The 27,812-nt window shown below is 36.9% G+C and overlaps 1 protein-coding gene across 1 annotated transcript; it reads left to right on the top strand.

Annotated features, from left to right (window-relative positions):
* On the top strand, positions 1–27,812 carry LOC149793291 (uncharacterized). Its single transcript, XM_089967271.1, has 3 exons — positions 1–143; positions 3,318–3,364; positions 26,545–27,812. The coding sequence occupies exons 2-3, from the start codon at positions 3,351–3,353 to the stop codon at positions 26,990–26,992; spliced, it is 462 nt and encodes a 153-aa protein (XP_089823397.1). The 5' UTR covers positions 1–143; positions 3,318–3,350; the 3' UTR covers positions 26,993–27,812.

Genomic DNA, 27,812 nt, shown 5'->3' with positions numbered 1-27,812 from the left:
CGCACACGTTTAATAGGATCTGGAACCCTTAGCAAGATTACAATTTGCGCAGTGCTTATGTATAAAACAAGCATCGAGCTGAATATACTGGAAGCTTTGGAAGATCTCGACGTTTTCAGTAGGTACACAGTTTCAACATAAAGGTGAGTATTTAAATATTTGTTTGTGTAATGTTTCTAAATCATGGATTTTTCCTGCTGGCAATGTAGAATATGTTACAAATCAATCATTTCATGTCAATTTCTAACTAAAACGTGACGGTGGGATGGGGATAGAAAGGTATAAACTGAAAGTTTGACAAACTGTTTGTTTAAGCTTTTTGTTGAAAATATTGTAAGCATGAGTAAATCGTACGAAAATATTATATTCAGGCAACTGTTTCAATGTTGTCTATTATTTAGCAAGGGGGCATTCGCTTCATTAGTTATCATTTCATATTTCCAGATGATCAGTGGAGGATGGGGTTACGTAGCGGTTTGTTAGAATTTTGGAATCTATTCAACGACGAAAAAATATACAATCTATTATAAAACACTATTAATACTCTCTATAAATCAAACGTCTTAAGTTGTTCTCCATATGAGCAATGTAGTTTAGTGGTGTGGTCCCTTTCGCTCTCCATCATTGTGAGGACCTCCTAGCACCGAAAGTTGAACAGTTTATGTTTTATATTACCCTCATCGTATGAGCAATGCTTTGTAAACATAAAATAGAATTGTGAGAAAATTTTTATCAATTCTGGATTAGGGTTTGTACACCGTCCTATTCTAGTTTTTTAATAGTTCGTTGACCCTGGCTGGTCTCCTAGCTTTAATTACAAGAGTGATCCTTGACAGCGCTCAATATTGTCTAATGTGTGATATGTGAGTATACTATGCATATTGTATGCCATCCATGCTTTTTATATGAATTGGCCAGATAATCACAAATTTTATAAAGAGTTGTATTTAGTTATGAGAATTCTTATTTAATAAAAAGAAAATTTTCCATTCTGGCTATGGAGGTTCATTAATAGTATGTGACGGTGTCATGTGACTCTTGTGACTCTTGTTCACATGCTTACGTGACAGAGGCCAATTCCGTCATTCACATACATCTGATCCTTATCTAATATGATCTTGGTGTGTGTAAGGTAGACAACGAAAGTAGAAAAATGGAATAAAAAATAAATAAGAAGAAAACAATATATTGCTCAGTGCATGTATGTTGTGCTATACATCGTAGTTTTAGTAAAATGTTTATGTTCCCCGTATTTGTGTTATCGTAATGTTCTTTACATTGACCGTACCTTTGGGGAGATCCGATACGACCCGTGCTGCATCGCCTGAGCCACGTAGCTTAGGTGTCGTACCATCCTTTGCTCCTTATTCAGCAAGGCCAAACCATGTCCCACTGTGTTTGTATTTTTTGTTCCTAATACTGTTATGAAATATATTAGTTCTACGAGGTATTCAGTGTTTTTCTTAACGTGTTATTTTATTAGTACAGTTTAAGCCGATGTCTCCTACACAATAAGGAGTCGGTTTAAAAAAAATATTCTGCGGACCTCCAGGTTTATTAAGTAACTTTTTCTTAATGTATTCATAGTTGTGTTAATTGAGTATATTAATTCAGGATATATATATATATATATATATATATATATATATATATATATATATATATATATATATATATATATATATATATATATATATTCGTATCAATAATACCATATGTGTATAGTAGTTGCCTGGCTTCCACCAACCACCATATTTGTTTCTTATTTTGATTGTAAATATGTTTGATTTTTGGGTTTAACGCCATTTTAGCGAATGGCTATACAAGGTGGCGTACATTTATGAAGAGTGAAAACGTAACAAAGTAGTTATGCATTAAATGCAGAGAAGCAGGTTTCCTGAGAAGACAAGCTCTTTATAAAAGATATACAATCGCAGAGAAATGGTAAAAATGTTTTTTTTGCTATTATCGCTGTGGGTTTAGCGCCATTTTTCAGCACACGATATATAATATATGGCGCACAGAATAACTTGTGGTGTAAGAACCCGAGAAAACCCCGATAAGAACCATCGACCCACGGAAAACTACTGTCAAGCTTTCTCACATACCCACATTGGCCGAGTCCGTGACGCGAACCCACACAGACAGCGACGAGGCGGTAGTGATCTGTAAAGGAGGGCGTTTAGACCCCACAGACACCCGGGGGTCAGGTAAAATTGAAGCTACAATATATTGAAAAGGCTGTCACATAAGAATATACACTAATTTTTGACGACCTAAAATTGAGCTAGAAATTTTACAGAAATAAATTAGGCAAACTTTAAGGGAATTAAAGATGTGAGGACTAAATGTCGATAACGCCTACATCTGACCCTGGAGCGCATAAACCAACGAAAACAGCACAAATGTATACCAACAGCCTAGATCATACAAGTGACGCGTTGCGACATGTGTTGTCAATTGATTATTTTATGGTATGTTATTGAAATGACAATAAGCAGTGATTACAAAACAGTGCAGATATATGGAGAAGAACATCTATAAGTAATATTGTTTGGTGTCTTGAAGTTCGTGTTTGATTAAAGAAAGAAATGTTAAATAAGCTTTAGAAAACTTCATGTCTGTAGTTTTCTTTTTGTACGGTGTACTAATAATTGCTCATTGTGTAATTTTGTCTTTTCCAAGTGCCGTAAGGGTTTGTTGTGCTCTTCTTCAAAATAGATACCAGGGATGTTTTTTCAGTGTGTCAAGTTAAGGATCAGTCGATTCTATTTAACTGATTTCTTCCTCTACTAGCGTTGTATACTTATGAAGGCACAGTGTCGTTAGTCAAAGAAAACCAACTTGTGCAATGCCTTGGCTTAAATTTTAACCTGCAGTAGGAACATTGCCGGCTTTGTATTCTCCGTTTCTAGTATTAACTCAGTAGAACCGATGAATCGGTATGACACATGCAATACTAACAGTTTTTACAGACGATCGAAGAACAAAACATTTAAATTTTTTAATGTATCTTGTATAATGCACAAAAATCTGTATGGCAAGCATTACAAATTTCCTTGTAAAACTTTAAAATCAGATTGCAAGCAAGTATCCCTCTAAGTTCATCATATGTACAATTTATTTTGACGCCAAAACACAGGCTATTACATTTCCAACGCTAAATTACGGCATCTACAGTCACAATTTTATCATTGAGAGGTTTCAACACTAACATTTCGTTTAGGAATCGTTTCGTTCTCTAAGACTTCAATTTTATGTCAGACATCATATAATTTGAACATTATTCGTCATATAGTGCATTTTTCTCTCCCCAGCTTATTCCACGGATAATACATCCACAAGTCACAATGTGGGACGAGCAGTAAGTATATATATATATATATATATATATATATATATATATATATATATATATATATATATATATATATATATATATATATATATATATATATATATATATATATATATGCGTGTGTGTGTGTGTGTGTGTGTGTGTAAGTAAGTAAATAAGTAAGTAAGATTAAATTTTACACCCGCAACAAAACTCACTTGCAAATTGATTGTGCAAATAACGTCTATTTACTATGGGTTATCAATTTCTCTGATTCGATTACATGCAACAGCATCTTAATCAGGAATCCAGACCATGAATTCTTATTGAATAATTGGCGCCATCTAGCAATATATATATATATATATATATATATATATATATATATATATATATATATATATATATATATATATATATATAAGGGCTGAATTCCATTAGCCCTAATTCCACGAAGAACTAAGTCTAGTGTATTTGTCTTGCTGTCAAATGTTCCATCAAAACTCAGCGAGTGATTGTACTAGTTACAGGCCTTCATCGAACATCGAGAAAGTCAACTTTGCTCAGAATACAGCACAATCTGGGTGGTGGAGAGGCTGGGATGGGGCAGTGTGCCATATGGTAACGGACATCAATCTCTAAGTAACCGTGGTTTTTACCGGTTATATTTCGATCTCATAATTACTTTCATTGTATACATAGTTGTCATTTAGATCTTAATATAGTAAATTCTATGAGCTTATTTTAGCATTCGATTCAATTCCAAATTTCACCATTACCAGGGATTACGGTCATCAGACCTTCCAATGCAGCCTGGGCCTCGCTCAACCTCTCTAGGGGCCTGAATAAAGTAAAATCTTTCCTAATATCTATATCTATATATATATCTATATATATATATATATATATATATATATATATATATATATATATATATATATATATATATATATATATGCCCTACATTCACTGAAAAGAAGAACAGACATCATAATTAAGCCTGAAGATAAGGGTTCCGTTGTGGTAGTTACGAATTGGGAAGACTACATTGTTGAAGCAAATAGGCAACTTAGTGATGCTAGGTTCCACCAAAAAATAGACCATGAATAGACACTGGAATATGCAAAAACCATCACAAATATTATTGACGAGGCGTACCAAATCGGGCACATAGGCCAGAAAACGAAAAACTACTTAAGCCCAGAAAACCCAAGGGCAGGTAGATTTTATCTTCTACCTCAAATCCACAAACAAGGAAACCCGGGCAGACCTATGATCTCCAGTAACGGGCATCCCTCAGAGAGGATATCATAATATTTGGATCATTTCATGTTACCACATGTCCACAAATTATCATCATATTTTCGTGACACAACATATTACTTCATAAAAAGCAAAGCAAGCGAACCATTACTGCCAGATACATTGCTTGTTTCCTTAGACATCACATCTTTGTATACTAACATGCCGCACAACGAAGGGATACAGGCGTGTATAGAAGCATGAGAAACTAGAACTGTAGACAATCCACCCTCACACTTCCTAGTCCAACTCCTGGAGCTTTTCCTAAAACTCAATAACTTTGAATTCAATGAAGAACACTACCTGCAAATCAATGGAACCGCAATAGGTACAAAAAATAGCCCATACGTATGCAATTATTTTATGGGAAAACTGGAGGGTCAACCCTTAGCATCGGTGGAACTTGCACCGTCCCAGTCAGTACGCTTCATCCATGATATAGAAATGAAGTGGCAACATGGATGAGAAAATCTGGATGATTTCATATCAAAGGCAAACAACTTCCATCCTTCAATAAAATACATGGCAGAAGTCTCCAACTGAAACCACGTTTTCATGGACACAACAACCAGACTGGTAGAAAACAAACTCCATATAAACATATACTCTAAACCAACTGACAAACACCAATATCTCCTCCCAACCAGCAGCCATCCAAAACACTGCATTAGGAACATCTCGTTTAGCCAGGCACTGAGGATAGGCAGAATTTGCTCCGACGATGAAACATTCCAAAAAAAGGTCTGAAGAGTCTAAACATTTGACTTACCGAGGCTATGACAAAGACCGGATTGCGGAGGCACCCCAAAAAGTGAAACAAACCAACTGCAATGACCTATTAAAATATAGAGAGAATGAAAAGGCTGATAGGATACCATTTATCCTGATCTACCATCCAGACTACAACAAAGTAGGTAAAATCATCCGGAAACACTGGCCCATCGTGGAATCGTGTGATGCACTAAAGTTAATACTCCCGAACAAATCTGCAGTAGCCTACTGGAGACCAAAAATCCTCAAAGACATCCTGGTCTGGGCGAAGCTAACGCCAATCACTAACCAAGACCACACTAGTCAATCCGGCCCCTGTGGCGATACAAGGTGCAAAACCTGCCAAAATATGATAGAAACCAGGACTTTTTCTAGCACAGTGACTAGAGAAAAACTAAATATACATGGATTAAACAAAACGTACAAAACAGAAAATGTAATGCATCTATTCACACGTAAGATCTGTAGCATCCAGTATGTCGGATAAACTGAAAAACTACATAAAAGGATCAACCATCATAGATCAGATTGGATGACAAAGAAGCTGTACAGGAGTCCAGTCGCAGAACACTTCTCCTCCCATGGCCACACTTTCAGTGATACAACACTTATATCAATTGCTCACAACCCCAATGGAGTTCCGAAACCATGAAAGAAAAGGAATCTTACTGAATACGCCACCTTAGAACATTGAAAACAAGCGGTTTAAACCAAGAAGACTAGAAAGAAAGAAAAAACAGCCATTCACAAATAAAATTATCTTTTTGCAGCCGGCAAATTCTTTTTTTTGGGGGGGGGGGGCACCAGACAGATGCCCGCCCCCCCCCCCCCCCCACCAGCCAAAGAGTAAACGTTTTTATGTGTTACTGATTTCCCCCGATATATTGCAATGTGTTTTTATATAAAAGAATTTTGCTCAAAAATTTAAATGAATTTTTGACGGAGTATTTTAACTTCCTAGTGTATTCTATAGGTTTGTTCTTCCGAGTAGGTTTTTATCACCTCACTCGGAGTCCCGCTCCTATTTTTAATTTTGTGACCTTAGCTAGAGGTCCCGATATCCCGTGTCTGCTATAGGTGTTTATGCTATTTGTTTGTTTGTGCTATAAATGTTTTCGTGTAGGGATAGCCTTATGTCGTATCATACCCAGTTGTCTTATGATCCTCATAAACGGATCTTATAAATTTATTCAAAGGTTAATTTAATACATTTTGGAATTTAGGCGAAGTGGCGGTGCGTTACATTGTATTCAAAAGAAAATAGTGTTAGTGTTTTAATGTGTGCTATATATGAGTCGCCCTTCGCAGATTTTTGTATAAATTTAGCTGAATTCGAGAGAGCTCCGTATTTTCTTTAATATTTTATACTTCACTCCCTCGAATAGGTTACTTCTATTTACTTCTTTATTTCCGAAATCAAAAATCTTCCAGAATGTGATTTTATAGCAACAAAAAAAAAAGTGCAAGTCCTTTTAAGGTAACTATCACGTGGATAGTTTTCATTGCACTCGCCCCTCCGCCTTAAGTCCCAATGACTATCACCTGACCACAGGCCCTCATTGTTTTTTTAATGTAATTACTAATTTCATACAATGTCTGTTTTGTGAATTTGCCATCTATATATAGAATATTTTGTTTCACATACGCATTAGTTTTCTGAATTTCATTTATAATTTGTATACGGTCTTCAAGTGTTTTTTTACATTGTAACATAACATGAGTTTTAGAAAAAAAAAACTATTTTGCTCAGTGGACATTTCGGCGGTACTCGGACCATGCGCCGTTTCACTGCAGCCTCTCCTGTCAACCATGCATTATGCATGTATTTGAAGCAGAGGCTTTGAATTTTCAACGATCCTAATTTTTTCCAGTTACCCCATGCCCTATCCCAATTAACATATATATTTTCTTTTTCTATTGTGCTCTTTATATTTTTGGTGATTTCTTCCCTAATCCAATTATATGTTAGATTTTCTTGTTTTTCCCATAGTTCCTTTTTGTCTCTATATTTTAAAAATAACTCATTAGTACTCCTATATTTCCATGGGATTTCTAACTGTTTAATTAATTTATTATTTTTGTATATGTCGTTTCTATTTCTCATGGAGAATCCATAACGGTATATGTAGGTACCTTCCCATGGACTCTCAGGTTCTGCTCTTATTCTCTTAAATCTATTTAACGTATTTGCTACTTTTATTAAAATGGGGCTGGGGAGTCCTAACCCCCCCCCCCTTCTTTAGCCTTATACAATATTTCCTTCTTTATATAATGTAGCTTAAAATCCCATGTGTAATCTAGTATAGTTTTATCTATTATATTTAAAATTGTGTTACTTATATCAATAGATTTTAAAATATAATTCATATGTACATACATATACGTTTTCGCTACTTGCGTTCTTTCCTTAAACATAACGGCGTTAGAGCCCAGGTTTTCACATTTTATTCAATTGCTTCTTTTATCTTTTTACAGTTTTCCTTCTCTGCGTTTTCTCCAAAATAAACCCCTAGCGCTTTGACCTGCTTTTTAATTAGATGTGGGGGCATCCCCGAGTGATTGCCTTTCCAGTTTCCTATTTTACGTATCTCAGTTTTTTCATGGTTAATCTGTGATCCTGACGCTTTACTAAACTTTTCAAATTCTTTAGTCAGGTGCTTAAAGGAGTTTGCATCCTTTATAAAGTTAGTACAATCATCAGCATGTTGTAACATCTTGACTTCCTCCTTTATATTCGGTATTTTTGTACCTTCAATATCTTTGTTTAGTTGGATACTTCTATTTAAAATTTCAATGGCTATTACGTATAATAGCACAGATAGTGGGCATCCCTGCCTCACTGATCTTTTAATTTCGAATTTACCTGTTTTGGCTCCATTTACCTGTACTCTTGAAGTTATTTTGTTGTACAGGATTTTAGTCCATTTTTGGAAGTTATTTCCAAAACCAAATTTTTCTAGTACTTTTTGTAAATAGTTATGTTCTAATCTGTCAGAAGCTTTTTCTTGGTCAAAAAGTACCATGGCAGCTTTTTTCTATAATACTTCTAATACTTAAAATGTTATGTTGTACATCCCTCCCTTTTGGTCCACACGTTTGATTTATATTTATTATATTTCCCATTCCTATTTTTATCCTATTTGCTAAAATTTTACTAAGTATTTTGTAATCAGTATTTAGGAGGGAGATGGGCCTCCAGTTTTTAAGCTCTTTCCTATCACCCTTCCCTTTGTATATTAGTGTTATTATTCACTCCCTCATACTCTCTGTTATTGCATCATTTCTTAATAATATGTTGTTATATAACCATTCTAGGATTGGCGACAGCTCACCGCAGAATTTCGTATAGAAATCCGTGGTGAGCCCATCTCCTCCTGGAGATTTCCCTTTTGTAAGGTCCCGGATACTTTCTATTATTTCATCTTGTGAGATAACTCCTTTACATAAGACTTTATGTTCTGACGGGATTTTCTCACATTCAATATCTTTTAAATAATCGTCTATTTCTTTGTCTTCTATTTTTTGTGATGTGTATAGTTGGGTATAATAATCCTCTATATGCTTTAAAATTTCATTTTTATCAACTGTTCTTTTGTCTCCATTGGTTTTTAAAGCATCCATTACTTTCTCTCCCCCCCCCCCCCCCATTTCCTCTCGCTTGTATAGCCCTCTCGCTTTCTTATATATCTGTGTAAACTTTCCAGCTCTTATTTCGTAACCCCTTATTTTTTCCACTTCTATATTATTTAATCTATCCTTTAGTTTGTTTTCGAGTTCTATTGAATTATCTTTTTTTAAGTTGCAATTCGATGGCCTCTTTTTCTAGTTTTAGTTTCATGCTCCTTTTTTGTGCAAATTTGATTGCTATATTTTTTATTTTAATTTTCAAATCATCCCATTCTTTAATTATGTCCATATTTCCATTTTCTATCATGTTATTTATTACTTTTTTAATCTCTGAAATAAAATTTGGATCCTCTGATATTTTATTATTTAGTTTCCAAGTCTCTTTTCCCCATTTGTTTTCATTTGGCACAGTTATTTTCATATATATCAATTTGAGATCTGAGATCTTAAAATTTATTATTTTTGCTTCTTTATAAATATTTTCTTTGTAGATAGTACATAGAAATTTGGGGGCCCCGAGTGGCCGAGTGGTCTAAAGCGCTCACCGTTCCGGATCACTGCCATCTCACCTCTGTCTGCGTGTGTTCGAGTCCAAGGCTCAGCTAGCGTGGGTACGTGGGAAAGCCTGCCAGTAGCTTCTCGTGGGTCGGTGGTTCTTCCCTGGGTTTTCCAGGGTTCTTCCTCCACCAGTTATACTGGCTGCCATGTATAGCCTATCTTGTGCTGAAAAATGGCGTTAAACCCTAGAACAATAACAACAACAACAAGAAAAACATAGAAATTTATCTATCCTACTCCCTTTATTTTGTTTGTATTCAAAAGTATGTTCTTTTCTTAATAAATTTCATTTACGATTAATATCCGTAAGTTTATGAGCATTAACAAAGTCCCTCATTATTAGTTTACATTGCAGGTCATTAGTGGTTAACTCCCCTTCTCTGTCTATATTGTCTCCTACCCAATTGCAGTCTCCCACTATTATTACATTTTCTATGTTGTATTGTTCTAGATATTTAGATATATTTTTTATAAAGCTATGTTTTTATAGTTATTTGCTGGTACATAAATATTAATGAAATGTATTTTTCCAAATCTTATATGAATCATTCTTCCTTTAAAATCATTCCCCTCATTTACCAGTAGTAAAGGGGGCCATTATAGCCTCAATGGAAATTAGCATTACAAGACCCCCCTGGGCCACTATAGCCTCAATGGAAATTTAACATGGAGAAAAATCGTGGGCCACTATAGCCTCAAGGGGAATTTAACATGGGAAACAGTCTTGGGCTACTCTAGCCTCAAGGGGAATTGAACATGGGAAATAGTCTTGGGCCACTATAGCCTCAAGGGGAATTGAACATGGGGGAATAAAGTGTGGGTCTATCTAGGGACAAGGGGAATTGAACATATGGAAATTGAACATGGTGGGTCTGTATAGCGTCAAGGGGAATTGAACATGGTGGGATTGTCTAGGGACAATGATGGTAGAGGGTCAAACACAACAGAGACAGAGACATACATACAGTAGTACAAGCGTGAGATTTATATATAAAGCATTACCAAGACCTGAAATCTTGATGGGGTGTTCAAAAATTTGCATAATTGTAATGATGCTATAAATAGCTATAATCAAGGAAATGCTCAACGACAAAATGGATGTGACTAAAAGTAACGCTAAAATGACGAAATTGTCCCAGAATTTAAAGGAAAATAAACATATCTCCGAAAATTAAGTTACAACGGTTTAGAATAAAATGGATAAAATTAGTAACTACTTACAAAATCAACTTGTGTGATGATCGTCGATAAGGTGGCGCTATACAGTTTCGCATTTTGCATAGGGTTAGGAATTTAAAGAAAAAGAATGTCCCCGGCTTTCCTCACTGGTTATACTGGCTATTTAAAAAAGACCTTGTATATCTTAGGTATAATGCAAAGAACCTTTAATTCCCTTTATTTTGGTGTATGATTGATGGGTGTACTATGGGTTATAGAGTATACAGCTTGGCCTTACTTCAAATGTGCACCTTTCAAAAAAGTGCTAGCTCTACTTGGTCATTTTCACTTCCTGAACTTCAGAGGTCAATTGTATAAAAAAGAGCCGATAACTTTTTTTACATTTTATATATTTGGTAATTCATTCATTGCACTTTCAGAAGCTGGTATTGTCTAGTCTGGCAAAATTCATTTTCCCTATTTTAATAGCTGCTATGTATAGTGTACTTTAGACTAATTCAGACTGATTTTTTAACACAAGGGAGCAGTCATTTTAGTTAGCAGTGTGCTTAAATCATGTAAAATTTCCAAAAGTACAATATCCAAAAGAAATATCATCCACATTACATTAATGTAGCATAGAGGTATGCAAACGTTCTCTCCACTGTGCATGTTTTAAATGCGAACTACTTCACCTTACATACGTCACTATCTCAAAAGTACATATTATCTGGTGAGCGCCACCATAAAGAAGATGTAGGTATTATTTTTTATGATTTAATTATGTTTATATGGCTGAAACATTTAAGTCGCAAGCATCAAAACAATCCTTATGAATAATTCTCCTGCCTTTTTCCACACAGAACAGTATTTATGAGAGTCAGAGTCTCTAATAAGTCCAGCCTACCCCCCCCCCCCATGATAAAAGTGAGCTATTTTAAGAATGCACATTACATTTTGTAAACATAGCAACCAATGTTATGCTGAATGACAGGAACATGAAACTAGCCAGAATTATTTCTGAGATATCAACAATGAATTTTACAATTAGAAAAGGGAGGTAACTCATCAGCTTCATAAAGGTCAAAGGTCAAAGTGTAAAATATTTGCCTATTGTTTAATATGGAAGAAGCGAATTCACTTTCTCTTCATTTATTTTTTTATTTCATTGCAAATAAATGAAAAGAAACATTTTCACCATATATTTCTGTCACTTATTGCAACAGTTTTAAATTTAAGTTGACTCTATTCCTATATTCTAAGTCTTCTAATTTCCCCATAATTAAGGTCACTACTCACACAAATATACCTCATGACAAATTATGTAAGCAAGAGAAAAATTATCATAATTAGCTTATTTTCATGCTTAAATGCAATATGAATGTACCATTTTATTCAGAACATCATACATAATTATATGAAAATAAAAAAAAATAATTGCAAACATTTTTTTATTTTCTTTAAGGTGGCGCTATACAGTTTCGCATTTTGCATAGGGTTAGGAATTTAAAGAAAAAGAATGTCCCCGGCTTTCCTCACTGGTTATACTGGCTATTTAAAAAAGACCTTGTATATCTTAGGTATAATGCAAAGAACCTTTAATTCCCTTTATTTTGGTGTATGATTGATGGGTGTACTATGGGTTATAGAGTATACAGCTTGGCCTTACTTCAAATGTGCACCTTTCAAAAAAGTGCTAGCTCTACTTGGTCATTTTCACTTCCTGAACTTCAGAGGTCAATTGTATAAAAAAGAGCCGATAACTTTTTTTACATTTTATATATTTGGTAATTCATTCATTGCACTTTCAGAAGCTGGTATTGTCTAGTCTGGCAAAATTCATTTTCCCTATTTTAATAGCTGCTATGTATAGTGTACTTTAGACTAATTCAGACTGATTTTTTAACACAAGGGAGCAGTCATTTTAGTTAGCAGTGTGCTTAAATCATGTAAAATTTCCAAAAGTACAATATCCAAAAGAAATATCATCCACATTACATTAATGTAGCATAGAGGTATGCAAACGTTCTCTCCACTGTGCATGTTTTAAATGCGAACTACTTCACCTTACATACGTCACTATCTCAAAAGTACATATTATCTGGTGAGCGCCACCTAAACACCCATGTATCTATTTATAGCTATAATCAGCTAAAATTCCTATGAAATCTCACTATCTATTTATACTACAACTTGTGGGTTATTCCTTTGGAAAATCCCACTATCTTTTTATAGCCTCAGCTTGAGTGACGTTCCTGTTTATGAACTCTAGTATATATGTATAGCTACAACCTGTGGAAATCCCCAAGTCCATATTTATAGTCTCGAAATTTCCAGCGTCAGTGACGTCACTATACTGAACACTAGGGGATAAATATCAACAGTGTTGCAAGTGGCTGACCTGAATACACGCTACTGCAGGTAGGTAGGTAGAGTGTATCTGATAGGGATAAAGTGAGTTTTATAGGGACAAACAGAGACCAATACACACACCCACACAACGTACGCGCGCAGACATACGCAGACACACACACCCCAAATATACTATCAACACAGAAGGGAGATAATACAAACCCCAAATAAACTATCCACACAAACGTACGCGAACGCATACAAACCCCAAATATACTATCAACACAGAAGGGAGATGATACAAACCCCAAATAAACTATCCACACAAACGTACGCGAACGCATACAAACCCCAAATATACTATCCACACAACGTCGCTAACGCATACAAACCCCAAATATGCTATCCACACTCGGGAGGAAGAAGAAAAAAAACAACCAAATATACGATCTACACAACGTACGCGAACACACACTCACACACACACACACGCACACACACACACACACACACACACACACAGAGGGAAGAGGAAAAAACAAACCCCAAATAAACTATCCACACAAACGTACGCGAACGCATACAAACCCCAAATATACTATCAACACAGAGTGAAGAAGAAAAAGTTTTTTGAAAGCACCTAAGCCCTCACCTGCAATGACCAACTCTGCCAAACACCTACACCCCACCCCACCCCACCCCCACTCCCAACACTACAAAACCCATTTAACCCGTTATTTTATGGCATCAGTGTGTGATTTAGGAAACATCAAGACACAAAATGATGGATGAATAGACTGACTATTGTTTACCGACTTGCATGCCTAAAGAGCGTGCGTGAAGGAAAACATCCTTCCATTTCAATTCTAACTAAAACATGATCCAGAGGGATAGAGAGAGGTGAAAGAGCACAATTTCATAAAGTGTGAGTAGAAAACAAAACACGCCATCCTTATTATACAATGTCAAGACCAAGAGACACTTACGTTTTCTTTCTGGTCTATTCTCTTTTAGAAGGTAGTATGAAATTTCACATCAGGGCCAACGCATCGGCTCACATTGTCAATTTTTCCATTTCCATGTCTTTACTGGCACAAGTTCTTCATCATCTTCAATTTCTTCTTCTTCTGAATCCCTCTTCTCTGTTTCGTCTTGTTTTTGTTTCTTCTCTTTTCTCGTAGGGCACTCTGAATTCCAGTGTCCTTTCTCCTGACAACGATGTTAGGTATCTTGACTTTTGTCTCTCTTTCTTAGACGAAGCAGGTATTCTGGAGACAAATACCCATTTACCTTTGCAGATATAGCAAACTTCATTAGCACTTACACACTTTCGTATGACTCTCATCAAATCAACGATCAAAAGAACAAGTTTTGTTGCCACTTTCGCATGTGAATTATGCTTTCGTATGACTTTTAGCAAATATTTGACCAGCAGGTCGATCTGTGCTGACTCTTCCATCTTCTTGATCGTTTGAGAGCGGAATGAATACTCTGACGCTAAGACACTCTCCTTATATACAGGGACCTGCTGCGTATGAAACCTAGTCAAATGTAATTTTGCAATAAGATGAAACGATTTCATTGAGGAAGTAAAAAGCAATGATGAACCGTATCGCCTCACAAAAAACCTGAAGTGTTAGTTCAAATCCGTGTCAGCGATTTCGAAGACGACATAACTGAGCTTTAATCAATGCTCGCCAATTATGCCACAAAACCACGAGTCCTGATTCACGCCAAAAGAAATTTCGTTCGGTCCATAAAAAATAGTATCACATCTGAGAAACGCAAAAAGGAACTTCCAGAAAACTGAGAAAGACGGCTTACACCTACAACGTAAATGTATGAGTTCAAGTAGTGCGTAAAACTTAGTCAAATTAAATTTTTATAGTCAAGACGAAACGATCTCTTTTCAAACAAGAAAGCAGACACCAAGCGACAATGGCGATCCGTGTCACACAACACTTTTCAAAATGTGTATTATCAGAGGTTTGTTCTAGCGATCTGCACGGTTAAATTAAATGTTGATGTATTTTGCAATAAGACGGACACAATTTCCATGGGATCGCCCATGGTACGATTGTTCGTGCATTAGTTTAATTTTTAAAAATATTTTTTTATATAAATCGCCTATAGGATAGACCCAGTAAAGCATGGCCATTCTCGTCACTGTCTGAATAGCTACTCAAGTCAATTCGAAGCGAACGCGGTAAGAAAATAAGTATAGCCAATGAAATGGCTTACAACGGGTGATGCATTGTTTTGTTCTAGGACTGTGTGGCATAATAATCCCTATGTTCTTGCGTTGTTACCATTACAGTGCAGACACTGAAATGTGAACTTACAAGCCCTCTTTGTGTGTGTGTTGTACCATTTCCTCTTACAACATCAAAATACTGAGCGTCACAGTATTGGTTCGCGTTTTCAAGCTGACCATTTTTTTATATCTCACTTAAACATTTCGACATAAACACTCACACTCACATCGGTAGAGTCAGAACAGACGTGTTACAGTATTGAGGGGCATGTTGTCTTTTTTTTTTCAAACTAATTAATTTGGGGTTTGTTTGAAGTAAAGAACCGAAAGTACAGTGAAACTCAAGGATGATGACCCAATCTGTCTGTCTATTGATGCGTGTATTTACTTAAGAAGAAATATGACCTCTAAAACACAAAGAGATACGGCAAGCATGATTAGATTAAACACAACGATGTTTTTCCTTCACGCCCGTGTAATTTAGAGTTTCAATCGTCTTTGAAGACAAGCTTGGTCTCCTTTTGTAGGGCTTGAAATAATAAAAAAGCTGAAAAATCTTAAGCACTTTGCTATAGATAATTTCATCAACAGACTAAACAACATAAATACCGTTACAACAATAGAAAGCCTTAAATCTTCTATCAAAAAGAAATGCATGAAAAAAAATTAAAGATTAACGATAACTAACCAATGAAACCGAATTTAACAAAAGCAATGACATGTGAAGAAATGCCTCTCACTTTGGAAAGGTAGGCGAATGTACTCTGTCATGCACCATCAACTTGAAAAAAATTATAAACAGAGAGAAACCTGAATTCAAAATTCAGTTGTTTTTTTTTTCTTCAAAATTATTTCGTTTCTTTTTTCTTTTTTTTGGAACAAATCTAAGCACTAATATAGAGTGGAAAAGGGAAAATGCACATACAAGCTTTGATATTTCTGAAAAAATGAGGGGATATTCCTAACGTTCATAACCACCTATATATGCTTGGACTTGTCTGTGACTTATCCACAAAACAAGATGTACATATTTCTGGTCAAGCTGCAAGTGTGTGCGTGTTTTTGAAAATGGTAAAAATGGGATATACAATTTTCTCGTGACACTTATAAAGTGAAGAGTCTGTGCAAGTGTCAAAAGCCAAAGTCATATAAGTTTTGTATTTTGTACGGCTTGTAAAGATTTCCACTTTAGGAAATGTGAAGTATCACAAGTTATTATCACAAACAGAAGTGGAACATAGGGGCTTGCAAGAAAGAAAATAACCCAGACAGTTGGTGTCATCAAGAGTGCTAGAGACGGTACCCGAACTTGCTTGCTTGCTTACTTGAATTAAAGTGATTTTCGCTCTAATGGAGCATGTATCACTGGTTTAATAACGCACCGCGTGATTTTTAATTACTCCTGGGGAAGGAAAGAGAGCCTCATCCCCCAGGCTTTTATGTACTCACAGACTATTTTTAAATTTAGCCACTCAGGTGTAGGACTAACTAGTCCTTAACAACCTGACTGAAAGGCTTTAAACATGAGTGGGAATTGTCTCACCACACACTCATTTTTTCTATCCGAGCGTGGTAAAGGAGGAAAAAGGTGCTCAGCAAGACAGCCATGGATGTTAAGTACTCACCAAAACGCTAGCCCGTACTTATTTCAAATCAAGTCCCGTTTTTTGCTAATCGACAATAATAAGTACCAATAATGTGTTAACCACCTGTGCAATTAGTTCAAATCTAACGAGTCTGTTAAATTTCCTAACATATCTGTCTAATATTAGTACTTAGCGTACATAAAAATAGCCATACTGATCTTATTTAAATTATTATGTCTAAGCGACATATACCAGTTTGGTCACTGTTAGGTTTAAAAAGTTAAGTTTGTTGCAGTGTTCCAATGGGTCAAGTTTGTTTCAAGAATAGTTTAGTCAAGGAGGGATACAAAGCCAAATATGGTTCCCTATTTAATAAAAAGTAATCTTTTGGAGCCCTAAAAAAAAAGTCTGTTTTTTTTCTGTTACAAGGTAACACGTCTCTCTTTTGCTTTCACTTTCTTTCCCGCACTCCTAGTCTCATGATTCTTGATATCAGGAAATGCGTAGCCATGATGGGCGGTAATGTAAGCAGCGGCTTCTACCAGTTGACTGAGGGGATATCCAGTGTAGGTTTGTCTGTATAATTGGGGAAGAACTCTGACCCCTAATCCCCCATTGAGAAGGTCTTGGTTTAAAGGTGTCTAGAGATCTGTAGGCAACGTATTGTATGGCTCTAATAAACTGCCCTGCTATGTTGACGTCATACAATGCTTGATCTAGCCCCATTTCGGTGTACTTTTCAACGAGGGTCAGCGTCCCCCTCCTCCTCCTCATCCGCCTCAATTTCCTTTTCTGGTTCTGATACTAATTCTTCAGTTGAGGTAGATAGTTTCAAATCCGCCGCTATGTTGTCTGTCGCTGTTATTGTTGTTGTGGTTGTTATTTCAGCTGAGATTGCCTGTAGTATCGGAGTGAGAAAAGAACGTAGTGCCTCCGATAATTATATTTGAGTTTGCCATACCGTTTGTGTAACATAATTGGACCTTTGTTTTGCCACCACTCTTTCCGGGACGGGTTGTTTGTTAGGTATAGTCGGCTGTTGACTAGATGTTATTTGTGTTCTCGAGGTGGGTGGAGTGCTAACTGGCAGAAACCGTAAAGTGGGCAAACGACGTGTCAAAGAAGTCAAAGTACGTTGGAAAGGATATCCGACCAGTTATCATTCTTGGATCGACGCTTCGCACGTCATCGACTATAAAAAGAAGTGACCATTATTCCCTTTCACACAGATTCAGCTACTGCGATCACTCCTTCACCCAATTCTTCTCTGCAAGATTTACAAAAACAACCCTTGTGGGTGAGGTATAGAGAACGTGTGCCTAAAACGCAAATCGTCTTTTTCTGCCAAATCTTCGTGGTGTATTGTGTCATCGGGGCAGCCATTGCCAATTTGAGTTTGCAACAAGGAGACAAACAATTGTGGACCATTGTATTGAGCAGTTACATCGGTTACCTGCTTCCTAATCCCTCCCTGAAATTCTCCTCGAACGGGAACCAAGGGAACCTTGTGTCCAGTGTCAGTGCCAGCCACCACTCCAACAACAACTCCATTTTGGGCGGAGACACTCCTCTGACTTCCAGTATCGCCTCGGAGAGCCACAAAACTCTGGAATTATGAGCAATAACAATCAATTTTACTTAACCTTACCCAGTGACAGTTCCATGGAGGTGTTTCCCAACAACACGTTGTGCTGTTACACGGTCAAATTACCTCAGACCATTCAGTTAGATCACGAAGCCCATTGGGAAGTGGCTTTAGTGGAAATCATTCTCCCAACACAAATCAAAAACATCACCGAAAAGCAAAACGCTTTCGAGGTGGAAATCCTGAATGCCCAATTGGAGGAAGAAATCCACAAAATCGGGTTTTTAGAGGACACAAGACCAGCCAGCAATCCAGCCTTCATTATCTACACCTTGAAAATTCCTTCAGGTTATTATTTTAGTGGTGAACATTTGGTGGACACTATTGCGGACAGGTTCAACTTAGCCTTTGGCAAAGCACTGAACAGAGCCAAAAAAAGTGTGAAGATTGAGTACCATAAAGTGGCTCATCGTCTCGTGATCAAATTTCAAGATACGGACACATTGTCCCTCAGGTTCAATGGTAGTTTGTTTGAAATTTTGGGTGGACATGCAGAAATGGTCGCAAACAATATGAGCCCCAAGATCAAAAGTAATATGGATTTTTACAGAGCTTTTGGAAACCCGGTAGAACTGAACCAAGGACTTAATTTGATCTTTGTGTATTCCGATGTGGTGGAGTACAACGTGGTGGGACACACCTCTGTGCCGTTATTGCGTGTCATTCCTTTCAAAGTGGATAGTACCACAAACAATGACCAGGAAGGTGCAAACACCTATCACGTACACCGTGAATTTGTACATCCTCACTATTTACCCGTCAGTAAGTCGTATTTAGACACTGTCAACATTGCTATAAAAGGAGATATGGGACAAAATATTCCCTTCTCCAAAGGGAAAGTTACAGTGAAACTCTATTTTCGAAAACGGTTCTCTAACGAATTGTAAGTCAAGACAGCGACGAGTGACATTTTCACCCTATAAAATCCGGCCAGATGCGTGTGGAATTTCAGTTTGCAGAAAATCTACGCGCAGATAATACGGTGAACGTCCTCCTGTATGCTGAATTGGACAATACGATATAAACCAACAGTTTGAGAGAAGTCATTCTACACTATTAGAAGTCATGGAAGACTTTTATCAATGTTTATATAGTAGGGATTCTTTTGACATGGAATGTGAAGATCCTGAGGAAGGAGAACCCCAAGACAAAGACGAAGAAGTCATCATGATTTCCACAGGTTGTAGCTACACATATATACTAGAGTTCATAAACAGGAACGTCACTCAAGCTGAGGCTATAAAAAGATAGTGGGATTTTCCAAAGGAATAATCCACAAGTTGTAGTATAAATAGATAGTGAGATTTCATAGGAATTTTAGCTGATTATAGCTATAAATAGATACATGGGTGTTTATCGACGATCATCACACAAGTTGATTTTGTAAGTAGTTACTAATTTTATCCATTTTATTCTAAACCGTTGTAACTTAATTTTCGGGGATATGTTTATTTTCCTTTAAATTCTGGGACAATTTCGTCATTTTAGCGTTACTTTTAGTCACATCCATTTTGTCGTTGAGCATTTCCTTGATTATAGCTATTTATAGCATCATTACAATTATGCAAATTTTTGAACACCCCATCAAGATTTCAGGTCTTGGTAATGCTTTATATATAAATCTCACGCTTGTACTACTGTATGTATGTCTCTGTCTCTGTTGTGTTTGACCCTCTACCATCATTGTCCCTAGACAATCCCACCATGTTCAATTCCCCTTGACGCTATACAGACCCACCATGTTCAATTTCCATATGTTCAATTCCCCTTGTCCCTAGATAGACCCACACTTTATTCCCCCATGTTCAATTCCCCTTGAGGCTATAGTGGCCCAAGACTATTTCCCATGTTCAATTCCCCTTGAGGCTAGAGTAGCCCAAGACTATTTCCCATGTTAAATTCCCCTTGAGGCTATAGTGGCCCACGATTTTTCTCCATGTTAAATTTCCATTGAGGCTATAGTGGCCCAGGGGGGTCTTGTAATGCTAATTTCCATTGAGGCTATAGTGGCCCCCTTTACTACTTTTACCCTTTCCCAGCTATAACCCGGTTTATTTTTAATTAAAATGGCCACTCCCCCCCCCCCTTTATATCATTTCCTTCATAGTCGTTTTTAATTAAACTCCCATTTAAGTAACTCTCGCAATATGCTTTTATCTCATCAGTAAACCCATTGTGAGTTTCCTGAAATAACAAAATGTCATATTCTAGGTTTGGACTAAATTTGGCAATTTTTTCCTTGTTTATTCCATTTACATTAATTGATAAGACTTGGAAGTTCATTCCTTCCATTTTTCCACTTCTCCAGGGTGTCGCATTATGGTTTTTCTATTTTGATTTGTATGTGATTTGTTTTGGGTTTGGTTATTTTATTTTTATTTGAACATTTCAGGTGGGGGTACTAGCCCCCCCCCCCCCCCCCGTGCTGTTTGTGTCATTTGGTGACGGTTCCATTGTCTCATTTTCCGTCTGGTTTGTAGTGTTTTCCGTTATTTGAGTCTCCTGGTTTGTTGTCTCGGTCCTTATCGTGCTCGTCGTCTCTTCCATGCTCTCATATTTAGATTCTGTCTGTATTTCTTTCATCGTCTTCATCGTCTTCATTTTTTTCCATTTCATTCTCTGTCCCGTTTTCGTCACTTGCTGTTTCCCTCTTTTTCTTTTGTGCCTGTTTTTTTTCTTCCCCTATCTCGTGCTCTTTGTGTGATTTTATATCTGCCTTGTCTATTTCTCTTTCATCTTCTTTTTCCTGGGGCGATTCTATCCCGCTTTCAGCCTTTCTTTTCTGTCTGTGTCTTCTTGGAATTGGTGTAGATGTCATTGGTGCTAAGGGTTCTACTCCGGTTAGGTCTTTTTCTTCTTCTTCCTGTATTTCTTCGTGTTCTAATTCTCTGAATCTATTTTTAACCGTGATCCCTTCCTTCGCTGGTGTTGCTGTTGCCCCTGTTCTATTTGGACTTAAAATTTGTTGCCACTCTGGGGTTGTTTGTAAATCTTGAATTTCTGCCACATCAATTTCCGGAAGCGTTGTGTCTGTTTCTTCCGCTTCGTTTCCTTTTTTTTCTTCCCTTATTTGTTTAACCATATCCAGTATTTCTTTCTGTTGTTGCCAAAGTTGTTGTTGTTTTTGTTGTTGTTGTTGTTGTTGTTGTTGTAGCTGTTATGCTGAAGTGTTCTTGGGTGATGCTGCCTTACTGGCGTATGTATTTGTTTCTTTGGTGTTGTCAGCTTGTGGTCCCTGGCCCGGACAGTCTCGTGGCCCATGGCCGGTCTGCTGGCATCTGGGACAACTTCTATCGTTCTCAGATCCCTTGTACCAGGTTTTAAGCTTGAAACCCAATACATAAAAGAAGATCGGGATTTTTTTTTTGCCTCTTCTATATTTACATATATGGTTCTGTTGCCCAATTTTATTGGGGCAAAACCCCACACCGTCGCCATCTTGCGGGTTACTATTTTCACCCTGAACTTTTTTTCTACTCTCTGTATTAGTTCTTCATTATCCACTTCTAAAGTCTAGCCTCATTACTTGGATTTCTGTGAGTTTCGGCTCTAAGTGTCTGATGAAGGGTTTAGTGGACGTCACCGTAGCTTTCATTCCCTTTATTTCCACTTCTCCCGAGTCCAGAAGGGGTATTTAGTCCTTAGTGTATATGATGTACTTGTTTATCCCTGCATGTTGTATTCCGTCAATCTTGCCTATGTTCGCTCCCATTGTATGGAGCGCCGTTAACACTTCTGCCTGTTTGGGCGCTGTGGGTACCATTCCAAAATCTAACGTCTGGCAGCCTGCTGGGTGGCTAACAATAAGCTTGTTTTCCTCTACTCTTGTATGGAAAAATCTTCCAGGCTTTGATCCCTTCTGTGCTGTTTTTACCGGCATGGTATCTGTATCCATTGTTTGGAATTGTATTGTGAACAAATTTCACTAATGTGGGTCTCACACCACTAATATTGGGAAAGCTACAAATCTATAGGTAATTGGAGATTATGGAGGAGGTGATGTCTATCAATAGGGATTATCAGTATGTTATTTTAACACTTATTACCTATTTTACGTAGGCAAAACAAGTCATATATATGAAAAATACAAAATTGTAGGATGCCTACTAGCCCGAAACTGGGTACTAGCACGCAAAAAAGTTTGTAGAAAATACTAAACTTATAGTGCAAACAAAATGTGAATAAATATAAATATCTCACACGATAACTCTTGTCCTCTGGTACACTGCTGCTAATCCGTTTGCTTTGTTCGCGCCATTGCTAAAACAGACTGTACTTCTCAACAAGGAGTGTAAGAATCATATTCTCTTTCCAATAATTATCTAAATTTGCTTATTCGTCACCCAATAACCTATAATTACAACTATATCAATGAAATATCCGGGATATAATTTGTGCTTACATAAATTTACATAAAATAACAGATGACGCTATGGCTAATCGATTTCTAGGACAATATAAAATATATTTCAGCATCCGTAACAAGTCATAGTCATGTAAAGTTTTACAAAGACAACGGTTTGTGTTTTATTTGTTTGTCTTGTCTATGTTTTGTATTTGCCTCTGAAAAAAGACACATTAAGAGTCGAAAGTGCTTAGGCTAGCTAGATACTAGTTTTCCATTATTCGTAGTCAGTTTATTACATTTATCTTAACCAATCCCAGAAAAACGTGATCCCTTGCTGTTATTCGCCATATGATTTATATAAGTATAGAAAGGATTCTTATTCGCCATATGAGAGAGAGAGAGAGAGAGAGATTTTATGTGATGTGAGGAAATAATTTGAGTCCATTATTTCAAAATAATGTAATATGTATTGATCTATAATAGTTTCCTTCACAGTTGAGCAATTACAAAATCATTTTGGGTAGATTTTGTATTTCTTAACTCCAAGAAGGTTTAGTGCAACCGTTTAATAGCATTTCCTTCAATGAATTCCCACACTTCTGACCCATAAGTAAGAATTTGTGAAATTAGTGTGCCTAACGTTTCATATTTTACCTTTGGAGGTACATTTCCAAACGTTAGCTTATTAAAATTTACTTGCAAATAAAGCTGAGACTTAGCTTGAAGGTGGAATTTACAAAGAAAGAAAATAACTTTATAAAAGATCCAGGCTTCTAATCATACATTTTAAATTGAAGCTACCCAAAATATGGCAATCAACGGAATTCTCTGTTTCTGTTAGTTTTGCTGTTGTTGTTGTTCTTCTTCTTCTTACTATTATTATTATTATTATTACTTAGTATAGCGCCTAATCTTTAGAAGCTCTAAGTGCTTTACAACATTAGACAATACCTATAACATAAAAAACATATATAATGACATTATTACAGAAAACAAATACCATGAAATTAGAAAACATAAAAACATGCTGTAAATATTTAAGGTAGGGAACATTATTAGGTCTTTAAGTTTGTTCTTGCAGTCGAAATAAGTGAGTTTTAAGAACACTCTTGAATGGAATCACTGTGTCTTTGTGTCTAAGTTCAGTGGGCAATTCATTCCACGTTGCTGGGCCCTGGTATGCAAAAGAACATTGTCCATAGTGGGGAAAATGAGTATACGATTGTCAGAAGAGGAACCTAAGTGTCTTGCTGGTGTGTACACATGGGTGAGGTCGGATAGGTATGTTGGACTGGAGTCCATCAATGAAACGTAGCACAGAGAACACATTTTGTGTTTGATTCTAGATTGAATGGATAGCCAGTGCAGGGTAAAGAGCAGCGGGGAGGTGTGCTTTGATCGTGGTACTCTAAGTATGATCCAAGCAGCTGTGATTTGAACATTTTGAAGTTTCTGAAGTAGATATCGAGATGAACCAGACAGACTTGAGTTACGATAGTCCAGTCTTGAAAGTACTAATGAACATACAAGTGTTTTAGTGGCATCAACTGAAAGATATTTGCGATTGGAGCTAATGCGTCTCAGCTCAAGATATGCAGCCTTGCATATGTTCATGACATGTTGGTGCAACGTGAAAGTACTATCCAGAGCGACACATAGGTTTCGTACTTTCTGTGTGAATTTAATGTTGGTGCTACTGATATTTATTGTTTGGGGTAAAGGATGTGACTGAGAAACTCTTTGTGTTGTGATCAGAATGGCCTCAGTTTTATCATCATTCATCTGCAGCTTGTTACATGTCATCCATAATTTCACATCAGAACTGCACCTCTCTACACCTTGGATGGTAGCATCAGCTTCAGTTGGGTGGCTGGATTTGTATATTTGGGTGTCGTCAGCATACAAATGGTGAGACACTGGATGATGATCTATGACACATGAGAGCGGCTGAGTGTATAGAATGAAGACAACAAGTCCAAGAACAGACCCCTTTGGAACACCTCAACATAGATTAACTGGGCTGGAGTGTATTCCATTTGCAGACACAATTTGTGTCCTGTTGACCAAGTAGGACTTGAACCACAGTAAGGCTGTATCATGAATGCCAAATACATGCTGGAGACGGCGAAGAAGCATATCATGGTCTATTGTGTCAAACGCTGCAGACAAATGAAGGAGGGTGAGGACTGTAACCTTTCCGCTATCCAACGCAGAGAGAATGTCATTAACTACTTTTAGAAGAGTAGTTTCAGTACTGTGACAAGGGCGATATGCAGATTGTACATTGCTAAAAAGACTTTTTGAATTCAGATGAGATACAAGTTGGGATAGAACAACCTTTTCTAAGATTTTTGATATGAATGGGAGATTAGAAACTGGGCGGTAGTTCTTTAATCCGTTATGGTCTAGTGATGGTTTCTTCAGCAGAGGCTTTACAATGGCGGTTTTGAAAAATGATGGGAATTCACCTGATGAGAGAGAGGTATTAATAACATCAGTTAGAGAAGGCAATACTGGATCTAAAACACACAAGCAGCATTGATGTAGGAATTGATCAAGTTCACATGATTTTGATCAAGTTCACATGACTTTGGTGCACTCTTCATCACGATTGTACATACGAAATCCATAGAGACAGGTTCAAATGCTGATAATGGATACCGCTGAATTCTGTATCCCAACTGTATGGTGACGACTAGTCAATTGAAATTGTGTTGTCAAGCTTATCTTTAATGGTTTGTATTTTGTCACGGAAGAAATTTGCAAACAGGTCCTGAAGGTCGACTAGAGAGAAGGTAGATGGAAGTGGTGTACATTTGTTCATTGACATTAGCTTGTTAGTAACCTCGTAGAGCTCTTTGCAGCTGGAACTTTCCACGATATTAGTAGTGTAGGGGGCTGATTTTGCTGCATGGACTATGTTTGTGACGTTCTTCTTAGCGGCTTCGTATATTTGCTTATGAATAGTGAGTCTGGTGGGAAGCGAAAGCCTCTCAGCTTTACGGCGGTCTCTTTTAGCAGTGCGAAGCTGGTCCCTAACACTGTTATACCATGGAGAACACTTTTGAATTTTTAAATTGTTGAGCCGGAAAGGGCATAAGGGAGATAACTGGAATTCTTCGTCCTGTTCTAAGCCGGCCTGCTTTGAAACGTTTCTTTTTTCGCTTCTGTTTACATTTAAGCAATGATGAATGTAGTCCCAGTTCATTTAGTCTAGAGCACAGTGTAGTGCGGAAAGCTAAGGAGTGGTCATTTTAAGCGATTAATGAGAGTGCATCACAGCATAAACGGGTTAACTAGCAAGTGTCACGTGATGGCGGTTTGTTCAACAACAGAGGAAGTTGTAGCAGTGGAACACGACAGCTGAGAAAAAGTCTAATTGTTCTCGTTTCCGAAACAAGGAGATAAAGAAGCACATACGAATTGAACAGCCAATACATGAACACAATAACGTAGACGAAGACAGACAACAAGCACATATATCATAAAAATCGGCACAAAAAACAGAACAGCTGCTTGAAGCCGGTTAAGCGATAGCGGCCATCTTGTAACAATTATTATTATTATTATTATTATTATTATTATTATTATTATTATTATTTTCAGAGCAGCAGAAATCCGTGTGAGTCATGCAGTTATAATAATTGTGGTCATTATTCTGGTATTTTTGTCAATCTATATTCTGTGGAAATGGTGTTGTGATGAGAACACTTCCGAGTCCAGCAAGCGGAAAGGCCAGCTACAAATGACAGCAGTGTATGCGCATGAGATCGAACCTGGAATAGTCGTCCTACAAAGCAAGGATGGGGAACTGTTCCGTATATTGAAAGAATATGATTCTTTGAAAAATGGACCATATGGGTCTTTCAACACAAACCAGCCAAGACAAATGGGATCTAATGCAAGTGGTTGTTCAGTGTCAGCATCTAGTCCATACGTCCCTGCATATCTGACGGTCCATTCTCAAACACAGCCTTCAGCACCACCTGCTGGTCTTCCAGTGGATACGGCTGGATTAGATAGATCGCCACCTCCCTATGGTGTGACATACTGAAATACTCTGAACTGTCAACAATGGGAACGTGCGGTCTAATTGGACTTTTTTAATAAGCCCTAAAGGGTTTTGTTGAAGTCTGATATCGTTTTAACGTTCCACATGTGTAAGCAAATTTAGCTGCAGGTACATCTTTAATTAGTAAAAAAAAATGTATACTGCTGCTGAACGAAATTTGTCGATAACGTGTACATATGTGAGAAAATGTTGAGAAGGTCATTGGCACGATAAAAATATATTGGACATCTTAGTCTGAAGATAATTATTTCAAATATTAAATTAATGATGTTTGTTAATACTATGTTAATACCAATATAGAGAGAGACTTAAGGAAGCATACATACTTTCATTGTGATGTATGTCTTCCGTTCATGCACATCACTAACCATACTTAGTGAAATTATTTTCATAATACACACTGGTTCTTGTTCAGTAAGGAACGTTCCACATTTTTGTTAATATTTTAGCTAAGAGGATTACAAGTCTGTAGTATTTGTAAAACCATTTTATTTATATAGATGAGCCGTTTAGATCAATATTCTTAATTCTATTTGCAGTCTCTAGTTTCATTTTCGGTTTCTTCTTGTATCCTTGGTTTCATTTGCTTCTTGTACAAGTAAGATTAAGATAATAAGATAATCGTTGTTTTCAAAAAATCTAAAGTTCTAAACTAATCTCTTTCTTCAAAACTCGTATGCAAGGACAGTACCTGGCCTTCTCACCAATGGTTTATTTAACTCGTAGTAAAGAAAGCCATGATGGAATTATCGTTCTGTTGTATGATATTATGCATAATATAAATAAACAATATTTCTGATAA

Source organism: Sinohyriopsis cumingii, chromosome 8 (genome assembly GCF_028554795.1).
Source record: "Sinohyriopsis cumingii isolate HCF-2022 chromosome 8, ASM2855479v2, whole genome shotgun sequence".
Taxonomy (NCBI): Eukaryota; Metazoa; Mollusca; class Bivalvia; order Unionida; family Unionidae; genus Sinohyriopsis; species Sinohyriopsis cumingii.
The sequence above is the reverse complement of the archived record's forward strand: the minus strand, read 5'-3'. Positions and strand labels throughout refer to the sequence as shown.